At 48.6% G+C, this 19206-nt stretch overlaps 1 protein-coding gene across 3 annotated transcripts in view; it reads right to left on the bottom strand.

The window, feature by feature from the left end:
- Positions 1-19206, bottom strand: part of GMIP (GEM interacting protein) — a 65096-nt gene continuing 45890 nt past the window's right edge. For all 3 annotated transcript variants that reach the window (XM_054013271.1, XM_054013270.1, XM_054013272.1), the window contains 15 exons: positions 18451-18561; positions 16133-16213; positions 15291-15479; positions 14358-14495; positions 13475-13665; positions 11977-12101; positions 10723-10809; positions 10280-10378; positions 9565-9704; positions 8999-9187; positions 8405-8542; positions 7588-7784; positions 6390-6678; positions 3173-3293; positions 1-2569 (listed from right to left, as the gene is read on the bottom strand). In XM_054013271.1, coding sequence (XP_053869246.1) covers positions 2040-2569; positions 3173-3293; positions 6390-6678; positions 7588-7784; positions 8405-8542; positions 8999-9187; positions 9565-9704; positions 10280-10378; positions 10723-10809; positions 11977-12101; positions 13475-13665; positions 14358-14495; positions 15291-15479; positions 16133-16213; positions 18451-18561 — 2625 coding nt within the window. In that variant the 3' untranslated portion in view covers positions 1-2039. The remainder of the gene's footprint in view (positions 2570-3172; positions 3294-6389; positions 6679-7587; positions 7785-8404; positions 8543-8998; positions 9188-9564; positions 9705-10279; positions 10379-10722; positions 10810-11976; positions 12102-13474; positions 13666-14357; positions 14496-15290; positions 15480-16132; positions 16214-18450; positions 18562-19206) is intronic.

Consider the following 19206-nt stretch of genomic DNA (forward strand, 5'->3'; position numbering starts at 1 on the left):
TATTAAAAGATAATTTAATATTCAAGAATACAAAGCAACATATTAACATTAAATACACATCTTTTGAGGCACGATGTGGAGTGAGTGGGTGATTTCCCCCATTTTCTGGCCCAAGCTCTACAACTGCTGTGAGTAAATCCTTAGCGTTTCTTTTAGGATCTTGTTAAGAAACAGGAACAAACAAAAAGATCAGGGGTGGGTTAAGAGAAAAAAGAAGGTGGCCAACTTTATCAGAAGAAAAAGAGAGATGCTGAGCAGACTTGGAGAGATGTAATATTAGCGTTAACCATTTGCCTATGGCTGGGGTGGCCAACCTGAACCTGAGAAGGAGACAGAATTTACCAATGTACGTTGCCAAAGAGCCACAGTAATACGTCAGCAGCCCCACATCAGCTCCCCCCCACACAGCTCCCAGCACCTCCCACCCATCGGCAGCCCCCTCGATCAGCACTTCCCCATTCCTCCCCCCCACCTCCTGATCAGCTGTTTCATGGGGTGCAGGAGGCTCTGGGGAGGAGCGAGGGCACGGCAGGCTCAGGGGAGGGGGTGGAGTGGGGGCAAAGCGTGTGGCAGAGTCGGGGGTTGAGCAGTGAGCACCCCCCGGCACATTGGAAAGTTGGTGCCCGTAGCTCCAGCCCTGGAGTTGGTGCCTATACAAGGAGCAGCATATTCACTTCTGAAGAGCCGCATGTGGCTCCGGAGCCACAGGTTGGCCACCCCTGGCCTATGGCTTCCTTGTTCAGACACGAGTAGCTCAACAGCTGCTCACTATTGGAGAAATTCACCCCTATGCAAAAGTATCTTAAATGGGTGGCTAGTCCTTGCACTGCCCTCTGCACGGTGTGAATTTCACCCTGTGCATAACCAGAAACCAAGAAAATCCATATCAGTGGATCACAGTATGCACCCTATTACAATAAATCACCCCAAGTAGCTACTCATCATCTTATTTCACGTAGATCAGTGTTAGCTCATTACATAATATTCATGTATCATCTGGGTCCTAATCTTGAGATTTTTACTCAGACAAAAGTCACATGGACTTAGTTTGGTTCTGACACCATCAGAATAGGGCTCCATGGTGAATATCACTGTGCATGTGGGGGTGTCTTAGTGTGATCCTGATATGGAAGATGTTGAGAACCACCAAAATACAGACTAGTCTTGCTTTGGATTAGTGAAAATGTGCCCTTCTGTAATGGGTTCAAGGGATTATGTTTGTGACACAACAGTTAGAGATGCTAGAGAGTGAGGGGTCTGTTGGAAAAGCAGAGAGATGGAATTAAGATAAAGTAACACACTGAGGCTGCTCACTGGTTGGCACAATCTCGTCTCCTTCCTAAAAGACACATGATTTTATCTGTTTATAGAAAATAGAAATTGCAGCAGTGGAAGCCCCAAACCATGTCAATACACACTGCTTCACTGGATTTGTGCTGAAAAATGAGGGATGCCGTGAATTAAACAAATCAGTCTGTAGGTTCAATAAAGTGACCATTTGTGAGTATTTCCTCCAGTGGCCTGATCTTTACAGTCATTTCCTCTCTGCCTAGGTGTCCACAGCCAAGTAACTGTGCTCTCTCTGTACTGCCTCACACTGTGCTAAGCTGTGTATCACACTGAACCCATCCCTTGCAGAAAAACTCCTGGCACCAGTCGCAGATGTTTGCTTTCCATGAACAGAGCTTCTGGACTTATTTCTGAATGCTCTCTTGGAGTTTGCTAAACAGTAAAAAAAGCAAATTCTGGGCTGACCCACAGCCTCCTGATAATTCATAGCAGAGGTCTTTCCTGCAAGCTCCATCCCTAACAGAGATGCTGGGATTGGGTCCTCATCTCATCCCCTTCTCTGTCCCTGCTAGGGTGAGCAAAAAGCAAGTGTGAAAAATCAGGACAGGGGGTGGGGTGGGGGGTAATAGGAGCCTATATAAGAAAAAGACCCAAAAATCAGGACTGTCCCTATGAAATCGGGACATCTGGTCACTCTAGTCCCCACCATTCAGCAGGCAGGCCTATCTCACTTTCCAGCAGTGCACTCCTCATTGTTCACAAAGGTTTTCCTGGGATGGTGTCCCCAGGTCAGGGTTTGGTTCGGGTTCAGTGCAGTCTGTGCTTGTCCTTTCCAGAGAAACTTGAGGGGACCCTGTGGAAGTGTTGTTGGTTTGAAACTTGGAGACGATCCTGGCAGTTTCCTGGGTAATCTCAAAATGTCTGAGTTGCTGTTTTCCTCCAGAACGTCGCTGCAGTGTGCTGGACTCTGGTGAGCTACTCCTGCTGCTGCCTTTCTTCTCCTGGACTTCCTTCGTCAAAGGGCTGCAGTCTGTAGGATTGCCTTCTGCATCAGACTCCATCAGAGGGCTTGACAGAGCAGCAGCCATCAAGGACAAGCTGGAAGGTTTGTGAATGATTGGCCTCATTTTGGCCTGTGCCGGTCGAGGATACTTCACAGGCTGCCGGCTGAAGTACCCCCTGGGTTGCGTCCCTAGAACTGAATCAGAATCTGGATCTGGCTTTTCGTGCACTGATTCCTCAGGGTCGTCCAGCTCAGAGCCATCATTTCTATTCAAATCTGAACAAAACATTAGAGAGTTATTTTAAAAGGCAGTTCCCCCTCAGCCACAGGTTGCCCACCACTGGCCTGGAGCGTGCGGCCTAGCTAATGTGACAAATTGGACGAGTACAAATCCCTGTACAAACACACAAGTGGAGGCCAGTCCCCTGTTCAGTGCTGGGGACTGAGCCGCCTCTCTTAATGCTGGTGTAAATGGTGACAAGTGAGGAGAGACATGGTGTGAAACGGGCACAAGTGAGGGGAGATCAGGCGCTGCGTTTTCAAGTCTGTGAATCCTGCCTACAAAACCTTAGAGAATCGACTCTGGTGGGTAAGTGTAGGCCTCCCGGCCTCTAGCAGCAGGGCTTGTGAGGAGTGAAGGAAAACCCCTTCCTGAGAAGGGCTCATCATACACTGAAACCTAATGGCATGCTAGCCCGGTGGCTGTGATGGAGTGGGCTGCCTAGATGGAGGAAAGTGGCAGGGTGATGCCATGCCTTACCCCATACACAGGGACACATGCAGAGACAGGCAGACACAGAAGCTGTGAAAGTTCAGTAAACACAGATCAAGCCAACCCAAAACCTGCTCCATGACCATGTGCCCCTGCTTGACATTTACCTAGGGGATCTGTGCTCAGGGGACTGTGGGCTCCCTCCATTGTCAGCTCATTGATGGCTTCACTGGAAGATGACTTATCAGACACGTAGACCTCACTTGAATCATGCTTGAAGGAGAAACTCTGTAGGAAAAAGCCAGGACTGTGAACCTGTTTCGACAGGGCTCTCCTTTCAGATTAATTACGATATGCAGTTCCCTGAGTGCTGCAGTAGCCAAGGGAACAAAGATAATCGGCTAATGGTGAAAATATATTGATCTCCATTTCAGCTTGCCCAGTGCAAAACCACAGTGCTAAAACTGGCAGGCTCAGCAAGAGAGGGAGAGGCCTCTTAGAGCTGGGGCTAGGACCCCGTTTTACTGGGTGCTACACAGACACAGAGTGCGGGACAGTCCTGCCCTGAAGAATGTAACTAGAGAAAGGCTGTGAGGTGAAACAGTGGGGGGGAGGTGATTTGCCCAAGGTCACACAACTGGTCAGAGCCGACAACAGAACCCAGGTGTTCCAAGTGCCAATTCAGCGCTCCGCCCTATGAATCATGCTGCCTGCCACAAAAGGCACCTCAGGAGCAGGGGTTGCTTTCTGGCAGGATAAATGAGACCTGTGCTAAGGTTTACATCCATGTATCCTACACACTATTAAAACAGACCCTTTTAGAATGAAGGGGCGGTAATTCTGCCTTGGAGTTGTGGGGAGATCAGGTTCATTCTCTGGGTTTATGGCACCTTCAGAAAACCCTGCATGGAAGCACAGCCCCATTATTTAGAGCCACCTGTTCCTTATGCTCGATATAAATCAGGAATGAGCCAATTAAAAGCTTGGTGAAGAACTGATTATGAAAATGGCACTAAATTCATGTCACCTCCCTGGTTCCCTCTGCAGGTCATGATGCGCAGCATTAAGGGGCAGCAGCCACATTATCTGTCATGCTGTAGCCTCACTCAGTGATTCCTTTGCCGGTCCTTGTGCAGCCGGACAAAGTGGGGGGAAGCAACAGAAACATAACCATTAATTACAGCAAAGTAATTACTATTAGATTGAGCCTGAGATGGCTGCTACAGTGGGGCCTGAACATCATTGCTCTTATGAGCCCAATTCCCCATGGAAGTCAGTGGGAATTTGTTCAGGGATTTATCAAAATCTTCACAATTTGGTTTTATTATTATATTGAGAACTCCTATAGAACTTAATTCCCCCCCTCCCCCCAAATAATTTTTGACCTTTCCTGTAGAATTTAGTAACCATCCCTGCTGTAGAATTATATAGGATGGTGTGACAGGGCATCTGCCCCGCACTGGCCATGATAGGGTTAAAACCCAGCCTGAAGGGCTACAAGGAAACAGCCAATTCGGGCGGTGGCTGCATGGCTGGACCAGCCAATCAGGGCCCAGCCAGCCCATATAAAAGGAAGCTGTAGGCCAGAGCAAGAGAGTCTGCTGCAGGAAGCCCAAGCGAGGGGATTGGCTTCCTAGAGGGCTGGAGAAACTAGTACTGTGAACAGGGCTGCTAGGACTTGCAGGCCCAAGGCCCTGGGAAGAGGGTGAAGGAGCCAGAGGCAGGAGCCGAAGGTGCTGGGGCTGTGGGGAAGTGGCCCAGGGACTTGAGACAGACTGGTGGAGAAAGAAAGGAGGGGCAGCGGGAAGCTGTTATTTACAGGGTCCCTGGGCTAGGACCCAGAATAGTGGGTGGGCCTGGGTCCCTCCCTTCCTCCCCGCCACTCACTGCTGAAGAAGCGGCCAGGCTACGGACTGCCAAGCCGCTGCGAGGAGCGGCTAGACTGTTGCAGAAGGAATCCCCTGGAAGGGGGAACCCGGATTATGACACAGCCGGAGGGCTGTGCCACAAAGCAGAGGTGGAGAGATTGGAACTGTAGTGGGTCTGCAGGCGGAGACAAGGACAGGAGAGCCACCACCACCGGAGGGCACACCCACTCACCAGAGCTAATTCCCAAAATGGCCAGCAGGAGGCACCAGTGTGGTGAGTGACCCTGTGACAGATGGTTTAAAATAAAACCCCTCCAAACTATGGAAAGGGGATCATGGCCTATTATATTCAGTAGGTTTTTATAAAGCCCTATTAGCTTCACCTCTATTAAATTATATTGGACTTTTCCATATGGGGAATGGAAGTCAGGTGCACTGTCAGATTAATATCTGCTTTCAGCTGGGATCACAGTCCCTATAATTCCCTTAGGCCTCAGTGACTGGGAACCATGGGGAAAGCAGTACCACTGCCCAGCAGACATGAACGTGACTATTAAGAAAACAAAGCCACACGCACTCTCTCTTCTCCCCACGCCCCTTCCTTCTTGGTGGCCTGTACACAGGACGGGGAGACAGATACTGATCATTCACGCTTCAACTCCCCCTGTGACCTTGGGAAAGTCACTTTCCCTGTCTCTGCCTCAGGTAATTCAGCTATAAAATGTGGGTAACACCCCTGACATAGCTCCCAGGAGGTATTGCCAATTACCTCAAGTTTTAAAGTGGTTTGAAGAGGAAGGGTGCTAGGCATTATTGTGAGAGAAGTGTCGGGCAGATGGGGAGGGCTGGAGAGGTGTTAGCACTCAGCAGCACAGAAACACAGCCTATCTAGCAAAAACAACAAGGAGGCCGGTGGCACCTATAAATCTGTTAGGCTACCAAGTATCTGGGGTAGCCGTGTTAGTCTGTATCTACAAAAACAACAAGGAGTCCGGTGGCACCTTAAAGACTAACAGATTTATAGGTGCCACTGGACTCCTTGTTGTTTTTGTAGATACGGCTACCCCCAATACTTGGTAGCCTATCTAGCCACAGCTGAACTACGCCTCAGAGGGAGGCAAGCCCAGCAGGTCTGGGCTGGGGATCCTGCTGTATCCTTCTCTATTTATACCATCATCTATTCCATGAGTTGTAAAACTTTCTACTGAGAGACACAGCAACGTCCTGAGTAACGTAGTCTGGAGAAACCCACGTCTTTTCTGTAGGAATCGGACTCTTTAAAATGTGCAGCAAAACATCCTTCAGAGCTGTCTGGGGAGCTGCTGAGGGATCTGTAGCTTGGAATTTCTTCCAGTTCTCCCATTCCACAGGAGTTGCCCATCTGCTCTTTGCTCTCTGAATAACCCACGGATGCCAAGTGGCTTCACTTTCTGTAAGATCCTGTTTTCCTTGCTAATCCAACTCCCTGTGACTATAACAGGGTCACAGGGCCCAGCTCAGTGTCTCCGAGCTGTACCTCTGTGGTCACACCCTGGGCTTTCTCAGTGCTCTGCTTCTCCTCTTTGTCCTTCTCTGCCAAGGCTTCTTGCGAAGTGTTTTCATACAAAGATGGAGGCAAGTCATCCATCCCAAAGACCTTCTCGTAGCTCAGAATGAGAAACTCCACAATCTGGGCCTGGTACCCAGAGTCTACAAGGCATGACATGGAGACATCGCACCCTGAGCCGGGCCGGATCAGCGTTGGCCCAAAGATTATCCCCAGGTTGTTGGGAGACATCTTGTTCTCTTCGTATCTCTGAGCCACCCTGGGAAAGGAAAACATCATAGTTAGGAGCCTCTCAGCCCCATTGCAGCGAGTGGGAGGGATGGAATGGGCGGTTAGTGGGGGAGCTGATGGCACCATTTCCTGGTACAGATATACATCCTGACCCTGGCAGGAACTGGATGTGTGAGGGAGGTGGACAAGGTTCTGGTTTCCAACGCTCAGACTCCACTGAGACCCAGGAAACTGCTCTGAGCTGGGTGAAAAGTCCAGCTCTAAGGGAAGATGCTTGGTCAGCGCTGGATGAAAGGAGCTTGGGGCCACAGGCCCATGTCTCCCATTGCCCTAATGGGGATTCTGGCTCTGCACCTGGTTTAACTGTGAAGCGCCATCAGTTAAGGAGCAACCAGACAGCTTATCTGGGACCAGGGCTTTTTCCTTCTCCCTTGTTGGGAGCTGCGAGAGTCTCACCTTTCTTCTGAATGGGCTTTTCCCTCCTCATGGCTGTCCCTTTTGCTAGCGAAGGAGGCTACAGACATGTCTGCACTTCGAGCTGAGGGTGTAATTCCCAACTCTCGAGTCAGTGTGCTAGACACAGAATGTGGGGCTGTGGCAGTGTGAGCAGTAGTGCAAATGGCAGGAGAGGCTAGCTGTCCTGAGCCAGCAATGCCACACGCATCCTTGGGGCAGCTGGCCCCTCCCGCCACTTGCGCTGCTGTGGCTACATGCTATTTTTAGCATGCTACCTCCAGGACAGCTAGCTCGCGTCTGTTTTCTCAAGCTGGAAATTATACCAACTCCAAGTGTAGATGTGTTCTAAGAGCTTCTTCTGGTACTGACCTGCCACTGTGCCAGATGCTCCTCTGGGGAGCGAGATCTCTGCAGCAATCTAATAGACCCCCTCCCCATCCAGGTGACACTAATCAGCAAGCCAGCCACTTGTCCCCGTCACCTGTACAGATGTGCAATGAGGTGTCGCAGGGTGTTGTAGTTAGTCCCAGGCAGTTTGCTCAGCAAGTCCTTCATGCTTTGAATGGGATCTGCTGAGAACCCTGAGCTGTCTCTCTTCCCTTCCCCAGGTTTCTGCAGGTCCTTGGCAAGCGCGATTAATTCATCGTAGAGCTCATACAGGAGCACTGGCCCTGACAGCTGTGGTGAGATGAGGGAGATTGTGTTACTGCAGCCTGCCTATTTGATGCTGTGGGGAAGTCCCATGAAGGACTTTGCTGGTGTCAGTGGCCTCGCAGTCCTGGCCCCCTTCAGCCGCATGTTCCCAGGCTCATACCAACTCTTATCCCCATCATGTGCAGGCTAGTGATTGGCTCCCTGATTTCACATGAACTTCTAGGGCCTGCAGAGAAGCCCCAGGCCTCGCCAGAATTGCCGTTCACATGAAATTAATATTGGGAATCTCAGGAATAACCCAGGCCTGCTACTGCTCAGGGAAGCATTGGGTCTCATCTGCCCTTTATCACTGCAAGCCATGAGCCCTGGTGGGGTCAGGGCACTTCACAGTGACCATCTTCCCAGTCACTCCCATGGCACCAGAGAAGGTGGAAGTTAGGAGATCAGTGCCTGGAATTAATCCCTAATTCTACAGTAAACAAACAGACATCAACACATCCCAGTGCCTCAAAAACCCAGCTAAGAGCAAGCCAGGAATAGGGGTTACCATCCTCCCAGAGATGCACCAGAAACTGAAGCCAGGAGACTGCAAGTAGCCAGGACCAGAGACTGATCCTGGTTCTTCCTGGGGATTTGCTACCCACCTCCTTCAGGAAATGCTTCAGGACGCCAGTGATGTCATGAGGAGAATGTTCTGAGAGCTCCACCAGCTCCCTCCCGTTTTCAAATGCCTGGCAGAGCTTCTCCACCCGGGCCTTGGCTCCACTTATCCGATAGATCCCCTGCATTGTTGAAATGGGGAAAGGTCAAGGGATCCTGGTTAGAGAATCTGAGAAGAGTGGGGTGGGGGCCAGGAACTAACAGGACAGCTTAATTTCTGCAGCTAAGGCCAAGAAGGAATGTGACATTGTGTCTTTCCCTCTGTGGACAGGAAACAAAGGGTGATGTGCAGAGACTCATACCCAGCTACCTCCATGATGGGATATTAAAAATACCAGAGCTAGAGGAAACTAGAGAGAATTTTAATTAGTCTGTCTTGATGCCAGGTGACCTGTGTCAGCTGCCCTGGCCACCGTCAATGGTTCACTGGGGAAACCCCCTTTGTGAAGTGCCTTGAGACAAAAGTTACCAAGTAAGGGCCTAATGTGGTTCCTGTCAAAGTCCAAGGGAGCGTAATCCTGGTCCCCAGCAGGAGCAGGACCAGGCCCTGTGCTGGACTCTACCCCAGGGCTGCTCACCTGCACTCCGAGGGCACGTGCCTCGATTTCTGAGGTGCATTTCACAACTATGAACGGAACCTCTTCCGGGAAATCCCGAGGGACCTGTGTGAAGTCGATGCCAAAGAGGGGCACTCGGCTGGGGAGCTTCTTGTGGCCGCAGGTGATCAGGAGGTTCTCCAGGCACTTCCTGTGGCAGGTCAGGTAGCACTGCAATGGTAGGACGATATTGCAGTTAGGCATTAATTACAGTTCAGCAAGGACAACTCCAGAAGCTGGGGAAAGTGTCTCCCCCTGGGGCACATCACAGGCTCTCCCTTCTCCTGTTCCCTCCATTCACTGTTCCATATCTCTCTGCAGAAGCGCCTCAGTGGGAGATACGTTCCCCTTTGCCTCCCTTTCCTCAGCTGTTATGACAGAGCAGCCTGGGTGAGGGACAGGGAGATGGTCATGCACTGAATTATTGGCCTCACAAAGAGGGGCCCATTCACATAGTTTTGCAGGGGGGACATGCCTGCAGTGAAATACCTCACACAGGGGCCAGGGGGAGCTGGTTATCTACAGTCCAGGGTGTTCTGAGCTCTCACCTCTTCACACTCGGTGCCACTGACCATAAAGGTTTCACACTCCCTGCACTTGGACGGACCCCGCAATTTCCGCAACCGGTGGGTCTGTGCTGCACTCGACAGAGAGATGTTCTTAAACTGACACTGGGATGATCCATTTTCTGGTGCAGCAACCATATAAATAACAAGGAGACATTACTAAAAGTCACTCATGCCATCTAGAAATGCAAAAGAATTAGCAGCCCATTTCTCTAGACAGCTGGGCAGATCTCTTGTAGCGCTATCTATTTGAGATAAGAGGTTCTCAACATAATGACTGGTGGTTATTGGCTGAACGGGAGGGGCCTGAATTAGAATTTGGGACATTGCTGCCAGTCATAACTGAGCAGCAGTAGCACCAGTATACTGAGGTTCAGGGCTGGAATACCATTGGGGGTTGTGGATTGGGAGGGACGTCAACAGAGCTGCTGGGGGGAGCCCAGGTTTGGAATAGCAGGGGCCTGTGATTTGGGATTGAGGAGCATCAGCAAAACTGTGTATGTTGGGTGGGGAACCCAAAGATGGAATAGCAATGGGGGGGGCTGCAGGTCCAAATTGAGGGGCATCAGCAGAGCTGTATGGGGGGTGTACGGAAAGCTCCCTTTCATAAGCATAACAGAATGGGGGAGCACAAGAGACACAGGATGCTCTCCTACTGTTTCTTTTTATCAGTCACGCAGATTTCTTTATTGCTCACCATTTTCATATATTTGACATGAATCTCTCTCTTCAAAATCATCCGAGGAGGACATGGTGCCTGTGGATGAAGCTTTTAGCAACTTCCTACTTTGGTGCCCTGGAGACAAGGAGGAAGGTTTTACATTATACAAAATACAAGATGTACTTTATTTATGTATTGCACATTATAGGAAAAAATTTAAAAAGCTCCAAATCCATGTTTAATTTCTATTGAAGTTTTTTGTTAGTATGAACATTAGGCAGAAAGTGCCATTCTTTGAAACACTGGAATGCGTTACCTAGGGAGGTGGTGGAGTCTCCTTCCTTGGAGGTTTTTAAGGCCCAGCTTGACAAAGCCCTGGCTGGGATGATTTAGCTGGGAATTGGTCCTGCTTTGAGCAGGGGGTTGGACTAGATGACCTCTTGAGGTCCCTTCCAACTCTGATATTCTATGATTCTCACCTGGGCTAGAGGTGGGAGAGTCCAGGGACCGGGATTCGCAGCTCCCACCCAGGCTTTCTGTGTCACTGTAGAAGGATTTGTTTGCACCTGTAAAAGGCAAAATAAATGAGACGGATCATCCCAACACACTGACTAATGTCTCAGCAGCAGTTGCTAAATGAACCCATGCTCATCTGCTGGGTTCTTTACTCTTACTGACAATGCCTCAAAACAACTGACCTTTCTGCTAATATCTTTTAAAACAGAAACATACAAGCACGATGAGAGCCTGATAATCCAAAGAGCAATCTGGAGGCATTTTTGCTGAATCATGCCATGCTTTTTAAAGACCTTTAGGAAATGTCCTTTTGTACCAGAAAAATTTAATGACAATTATTTTCTACTGTAGTGAGATGATTTCCAAAATGTCTTTGAGAGAAATTGTAAGATGGTGAAAGGGGTGTTAAACCTGCAATGACATGCGATGCTCTGTGGAAAAAGGATGTAAAACTTGAGAATACACTATACCATTCAAGGGACTGAGCTGTAGGAATAACAAGAAAGTACATACAGGCTGCACTCCCCGTCACAGCCCATTCTAAGGTGGTTTTCATATACAGGATAGTCAAGCATGGGGTTAAATCAAAACATGGGGTTATAAAAGTGATGCTGCAAGTAAAGGGGTTTGAGGGTACACAGGATGTCCCCAGTCCCCAGACTGCCAGAAAATTTGTAAATATTTCCACAGGACAGAGAAACAACAAAGTTTCAGAAAAAAATCTCCATTTCAGGTCACACACCAGGAGATGAACAAGAGCTTCCAGCGCATTAGGGCATGAACCAGCTTATTTGTACCCTTATTAAAATGCTGTAAGGCTTATGTACCATGCAAATAGACTACACCTGCTTTATCCATGACAGCATCTCCTGGTTAAAGCTCAGAATGACTTTCACAGCTGACTTTTTTCCTTTTGGAACACACCTCTTGTCTAAGATGCATGTGGATGGGGAGTGAATAAAACCTGACACTTTGTGAGATAAAAGTAAATTTTTCTGATTCAATCAGGGAACAAATTTTCATGAACCTGAATCCCTTTCTATAAAATTGCAGCAGCCAAACCACACACAGTCCCAGTCTGGAGAAAGTCCTGGGCTCTGACTCCAGAGGTTATTAATAACCTAACCTCTCCTTGCTACTCTTGGCTACATACATATATGAATCAAGCAGCAGTGACATACCAGAGAGTTAACTTTTCCTTGTTAAATTAAACCTACTTTGTTCACTGTTTGTGGAAAACTGCTTTCCTGATGCATCTTCGGCGTAGGTGCTCAGATCAGCTGCAGAGGATGAGATGCAGGAGTATTGCACTGCATTCCTTTTTCTGCCACTAGGAGGAGACCTGAGAATGAAATACACAGAGAAACAAGAAGAACAGGAGTACTTGTGGCACCTTAGAGACTAACAAATTTATTAGAGCATAAGCTTTCGTGGACTACAGCCCACTTCTTCGGATACAGGATACAGACTTTTTGCGGATACAGACTAACACGGTTGCTACTCTGAAACCTGTCATTATGCAAGGCACAGAGAAACAAGGTAGATGAGGAAATATTTTTTATTCAACCAACTTCGTTTTGTGAAAGAGACAAGCTTTTGAGCAACACAGACTTATTCAGGTCTGGGACCACCATGACTACAACAATGCTTCAAATGAAATACACAAGAAGGGGGCATTTGTGTTTTGTTTTTAAAATTGTCTTTCATTAGTTCAAATATTATTGCCCCATAGATGTACATGGTGCTTTAGAGACATATAAGATGACCAGGTCCTCGCCTCAGGGAGTTTACAGTTAGTTGTAGGCTGGACTTTTCAAAGAAGCCTAGGGCAAGTGCACACCAGATTGACAGTCAATACTAAGAACATAAGAATGGCCACACTGGGTCAGAGCAATGGTCCATCTAGCCCAGTATCCTATCTTCTGATAGTGGCCGGTGGCAGATGCTTGTGAGGGAACGAAGAGAACAAGGCAATTACTGAGTGATCTGTCCCCTGTTGTCCAGTCCCAGCTTCTGGCAGTCAGAGATTTAGGGACACCAGAGCATGGGATTGCATCCCTGACAATCTTGGCTAATAGCCATAGATGGACCTGTCCTCCCTGAACTTATCTAATTCTGTTTTGAACATAGTTATATTTTTGGCTTCCACACTATCCCCAGCAATGAGCTCTGCAGGTTGATTGTGCATTGTGTGAAGTACTTCCTTAGGTTTGTTATAAACCTGCTGACCATTAATTTCAATATAACTAAGTTTAATATAATTTCCCTCATATTTTCGGTCTACAGGAAATATATAAATACGGGTAGTTTGGAAATCAAACATCATACATATGAGATAATGAAGATCAATACATTAAACAAGTGGGAGAAACAACTCCTGACTTGGGGCAGACAGCTGTACCAAGTTATCCTTGGTCAGGCCCTAACACTTACTGATCATCACAAGGAAACCAAATGATCTCTGGGAGTCTGTTCTCTGCTAATATTAATGGAAGCTATGCAGAGTCCTCAAGGAGAGAACAGACCCTTTTGGACTTTGGCTTGTGGTACTTCTCAAAGTTATCAACTAGCCCATTCCATGTCTTCTCAGCATTAATAACCCTGCTGCATCACAAGTGATTTTATAGCGTAAAATGTTTTAAATGAGTCTTTTTATTCAGCTTATTATACATTTCAAGCCCTAGAGCCACCAGCTCTGGTTCTACATTTCTTTACCTCTGCCCTGCAGGAATAAATGCTTCAAATTCAAACACCTCCATGGGGATCTCTTTCTTCTGCAGCTTCTGAATGAATTCCAGATATTTCTCACCCATTCTGTAGGGCTTGCAGTACTCAGTCATGTTCTCGTACCCCACTGGAATCTTCTCTGCCTGAGTCTGCTGCAACTTGAACATCCTCAAGGTGACCTTATGGAAATCCCAAAAAGCATGAAACACCCCTAGGCCTAGGTGACCCTCTCTTTCCCTTGAATCTCAGGTGTGTCCCCCAGGCTCCCAGGTCAGTTTGTAAACAAGGCTCTTGCCCAGGCGCCACACTTTCCTGCTTATTGATATAGCTGCCTAGCATTTTAGTTTCACCTTATTAATGAAATTACTCAAAGAACTGCACTTAATTTAAATAAATCTGCATATAAGCCCATTAGCCAGTGAAAACACAGACCCCTACCCCATATCCAGCTGCTATAGGAACTGTACTTCAGTCACGGTCATTGGTAAAGCTCGTGTTGGCTCCTCTGGGCAAGCCAAGAGAGGACTTCACCTCCTCTATGCTGAATCATATACAGGATGAGCTTTGCTCACTGGCTCTGAGCCTGCTCTCTAGCCTCTGTTTTTGTCTCCACATCATCTGTCACCAGATTCAGCCTTGTCCCACAGACTCCCCTGATACAGTAGGAGGTTTGTGGTCACCATAGCTATGTATGGGACCACTGATCCTTGCAAAGTCAGCACTAAAGCGATGCTCAGGGTGTGATCTGGGTTCCGATTGCTTGAGAACCATCACATTAATTATCTGTATAGTAGAGAAAGATCAGGTGGCTCTATCCTGAATGATGACGTCCCTGAGACTGGAGCAAGTGGCACAGCAGTGTCATACTCACCCGTGTCAGCACCTCATCTCCTTGGTAAATGAGTTTCCGGATATGGGAGACAATTCTCTCCCGCACCTTTTCCAGCTCCTGCCGACGAGAGTTGGCATCACTGATGCACATCTTGTAAGAAGCTTCTGTTTCCTGAACCTGGGTGCAGCAAAATAAAGAATGAAGAAGCAGCAATGCCAGGCGGAGAACCTTGGAAATTGCGGGCAGGTGATCACAGTGCAGCCATGAGTGGGGTGACACGTGATAACACAGAACACAATGGGAGATGAGCTGAATGGGGCTATCGGCTTGTTTGTTAAGCATTTATATGAAGTCTTAGTGCTGATTTTCAATACTTTTGTCGATAATTTAAAAAAATCAAAGATGGGACAAATATTTTTGTGAAACATTAAAAATTTCAGTAATATCAACAATTTTTCATGAAAAAAATTGTTTTGGAAAAAAGGCCATTTTTAAACAAAACAAAACTTTGCATTCAAAAAATTTTGGTCATCTAACAGGCTGCAAACTCTCCATAAGGCTAGTGAATTCAAAACCCGTCTGTGACACTGGAGCATTCTGCGTTGCTCTGCAGCACATTCAGTTGTAATGCTAGGTGTTCAGCCTACAGGGGTATCTAGCCCAGCATGGCAAAGCCACTGAGCACTGAATATTCCTCTTTACATGAGGAACAAGCTACGTCAGGGTCCCAAACTCTTCTGGGCACAGGTGCCTTTGTGGGTGCCAAAAATGGGAAAGAGCAGAGGATATCCAAAATGATTAAAGCCTGAAAACTCAAGACCTAGCCCTGCTCAATCCCACATCCCAGCAGCAAAGGATAAACCTAGTAGCCTCATAATATTTTACTTAGTGTCCAATATTACAAGTGGCTTCTAGTTCATTGAGTCTGTTTTCAGTTATCTGTATAAGAGAGAAGTGATACAACCCCATCACCTTCACTTGTGCCTCCTCACGAGAGCGGCGCCGTTTCTCCAGCTGCTTGTTGGCGCTGCCAGGGTGGGTTGCTGCTATGCTCTGGTACTCATCTTCTGCCTTGGCACTCAGCAGCTTGGCTTTCTCCAACTCCTCGCAGCGCTGTATGTAGTGAAGGCGGGACTTGCGCAAGGATGACAGTGAATCATTCTGGAATCCAAGAAGGAGGGCATTTAGGGCACATCGTCAGACTGGAAGGAGACTGGGACCACAAGTCTGCTAGCCATAAAAGCATCTGTTTTGTGGGTGCCGAGTGTCACTTACTCTAAGGCCAGTGCTAGTCAGCGTCAGACTGTGGAGAGGACTCTATGCAAGCGTCACTTACAATACCAAGGAGTAGGACTAGAATTCAGCATCTCCTGGCTCCCACCGCTGTTCTCACTCCTCCTGACCACATTGCCCTGACTCATCACCATCTTTATTGCACACCTCCAACTAATTATTTACATATGAACGATGATAGTCATTAGGCTTTAGAGCATGTGCCCCATTGAGATGGATGGGTATCTCTCTACTGCAATGAGACACCCATGCTGGCCCATGCCAGCTGACTAAGGGTCATGGGGCTTAGCCTACGGGGATGTTGAATTGCAGTGTAGATGTGAGGGGTCAGGCTGCAGCCCAAGCTCTGGGACCCTCCCACCTCGCAAAGCAGTGTAGGCCAGGGTAAAGGGTTCCCAGTAAGGCTGCTGTTAGCACTTCTCTCTCCGTGTTCTGAGAGGCCCCATGTTCTCAGTGTTCTGGGCCTGTAGCTGTCAAGATGGCCTGGCTCTCTCACCATTTTCCATCTCTTGGTCTCTTACCATTCTTTTCTGTTCCTTTAGCCATTGATCTTTGAATTCTTTCCGCCACTTCTCAATTTCATTCCTCTTGGCTGTGAGAGGCTGCAAGGGAATAAAGGTGCAGGTGAAAACAGCTTAGCTATACTCTAGTTCAGCCAGAAGCTATTGGGCTTGATGCAGACACCACTGAGAGCCCTATGTTAGACAGGAAGTCACATGAAATGGTCACAATGGTCTCTTCTGGCATTAACATTTCTGAGCCCCAAATGTGATCCCTCACTTTGTCTTACAAAGGCTGGGGCTGGAGCTGTTTAAGGATCAGTGTCAGGATGCTAACCCTACCCCTCTACTCCTGCAGCCTCTTTTCATACCCACACCAGTAAAGAGTTACATTAAACCAAGTCACTTCATGTCATCAAGATTGCAAGAGGGGAAAGTCTGCAGCACCTGCCCTGCCTCGGCCTGAGTAACTGGGCAAACCAGCGGGGAGGCAGAAAAACTCCTTCCAAGTCACTCAGGGTATGTCTACACTGGAATTAGACACCCATGGCTGGCCCATGCCACCTGACTTGAGCTTCAGGGGCTTGGGATATGGGGCTGTTTAATTGTGGTGTACGCGTTCCGGCTGGGGCTCCAGCCTGAGCCTGGACATCTACACCGCAACTAAACAGCCCCATAGCCCAAGTCAGTGGGCACAGGTCGGCTGTGGGTGTTTAACTGCAGCGCAGACATACCCTGAGCTGCAGCCTAAAGCTAGACTAGGTTCCAGACTGTGTGTGTCTCTCTCTCCCTCCCTCGCACACGCACACCATTGAGAGGAACGATGGAGTAGGTACAGATGCTCCCAGCCCATTTAGCTCCCAATGAGCTGTTACACACAGATATGCCAGGAACCCCTGCAGAGTGGAGCTCCATGCTATAGTATGTGATCCCCCTGCACAGGTCCTCCCAGTTCAGCAGAGCAGAAACACTCTTCACATGCATGGAAGAATGGGCAGGATGGATCACGGCGAGGTTCTGCTCTGGAAAGGGACTGTGTAAAGGCCCTGTGTGTGTTGCCTCCCAGCAGCTCCAGATCACATGTGTGCAGTTCTCTAGTAAGAAGGGACAGCAGATTCCACCTGGCCCCTGAGAGGCAAGCTGGGGTCTTTCTGGCTCTCTCACCGTCACTGTTGACCCGAGACAGCTGAGGTACCATATGGATGCTGGTCATGGGAAGGTGGAGAGAGACATGGTTTGAGGACAGCACCAGCTCTGGCAGCTGAGGCTATGACATCAGAAACCAAAGCTCCCAGAATGCTGCTCTATTGGGAAGTAACTTCCTTTCCCCAGAAGCTGGGTGTGGACTTCCTTCCCTTTTCTCTCAGTCAAATCAGAGAGAGCATCTAGCTCTGTAGCAGGGTGGCCACCCGCTACTGCCAGGAAGGGCTTGAAATCATCTCTGAGAGAGCAAAGCCCGCCCACTGCTAAAGGACCTCCCCCAGCCTAAGGGGGGATCCACAGGACCTGGAAACCAAATGATTCCAGGGGACAACTAATGAGATAACAGGGATGAGAGTGAGGTCAAAGGGTCAAACGAAGGGGACCTGACGGGGACACCGAGCAGAGAACCCCGGACAGTGCCCACTGCTCCTCGAACGAGAGGGCTGCTGCTAGGAAAAGCAGCAAGCCTCGGCTGATTGGGGAACCAGCCACAGATGTGGCCATGCCCCAATCAGGGCCCAGCTGACCCTTATAAGAGGGCAGTGGGCCAGGAGCAAATGCTCTCTCTCTAGATGTGGAGAGGGATAGGCCTGGCTGCTAGGAGCTAAGCAGGGTACCAAGACTGGAGCAGGGCTGGGGGAAGGCTAGAGGAGCTGGGGAGCTCCGGCCTAGAAACCCCCCAGGCTGCAGGCCTTGTTAAAGGCCAAAGAAAGGTACTGGGGTTGCCGAGGGGAGCCCAAGGGTAGGCAGAGGCAGCAGGTCCAAACCCCCCTTGCCTATGATGAGTGGCATTTACACTGCAGTCTGCCCCAGTGAACGGGGGCTAGTTGATGACTGGCAGTGGCTGTAGACTGAGGCGAGGTGGGGATAGAGGGGGGGCAGGGGAGACCCAGATCTGTGAGGGTACTGCCAGGGGGCAGCATCCCGGCCTGAAAGGGGCACTGGGGTCCAGGAGGGACTCGGGCCAGTGGCAAGCGAGAGCTAATTCCCTGGACGACCAGCAGGAGGCGCTGCAGGGGTGAGTCATGCCCTGTTACAAGCTCCCAAAAGATTAATGGGCCCTTGAGCTACCCTGGCTGCTGCCTTTGGCTAACCAGTGAGATTAAACTGTCTGACCTAAGCAGGAAATACAGTACCTGGCAGTATTCTCTCAACTGCAAAGCCCCTGCAGTCTCAATGGCTAAACTCCCAATCTTGATGTCATGTTCCAGGATCATGGCGTAAAGCTGGTGGAGTGGCATGTAGACCTGGAGAGGCAGAGAGTGTGCATCGGAAATACCACTTAGTCACAACAACTTCTCTAGGTTAAAAGAGCTTTTGCTTATTATGCAATGAAATGGTTGTCCATGTTGATTACAGCCATAACAAACACACACTGCACATCACAAAGCAGCATCAAAGGGAGTTTTTATTCTATGTTCCACTCCTTTGACATATTAAAAATGCATCCCTTTGTCTACTGCATAGAACAATCGTTGTTCCCTTTATAACCATATGGAAGAAAAAGGGAATTGTCCCAGCTCTGAGGGCTTTATTAACTATGACAGTTAATGCTAGATAGAGCTTTTGGAAGGAATATAAAACCTCCTGCTTCAGGATTTAAACCAATCTCTAACTATTAGGAGTTAGGATGAACTTTCATAGGAAGCAGATTACCCACAGCTGCCTACTGTGCAGTTTCTTGCACCTTCTCCTGAAGCTCCTGGTATTGGCCACTGGCAGAGACAGGATACTGGGCTAGATGGATAATGGGTCTGATCCAATCTGGGAATTCCCATGTTCTTATGTTATGTCGGCCTTTAGAAAAACCTTAATGCCCTTGCTTAGACTTGTACACAGCAAATTACTGAACTTATTTGCAGCATTGTGCTTTTAACAAATGGGAAATTGTG

This window comes from Malaclemys terrapin, chromosome 23 (assembly GCF_027887155.1).
Source record: "Malaclemys terrapin pileata isolate rMalTer1 chromosome 23, rMalTer1.hap1, whole genome shotgun sequence".
NCBI classification, from domain to species: Eukaryota; Metazoa; Chordata; order Testudines; family Emydidae; genus Malaclemys; species Malaclemys terrapin.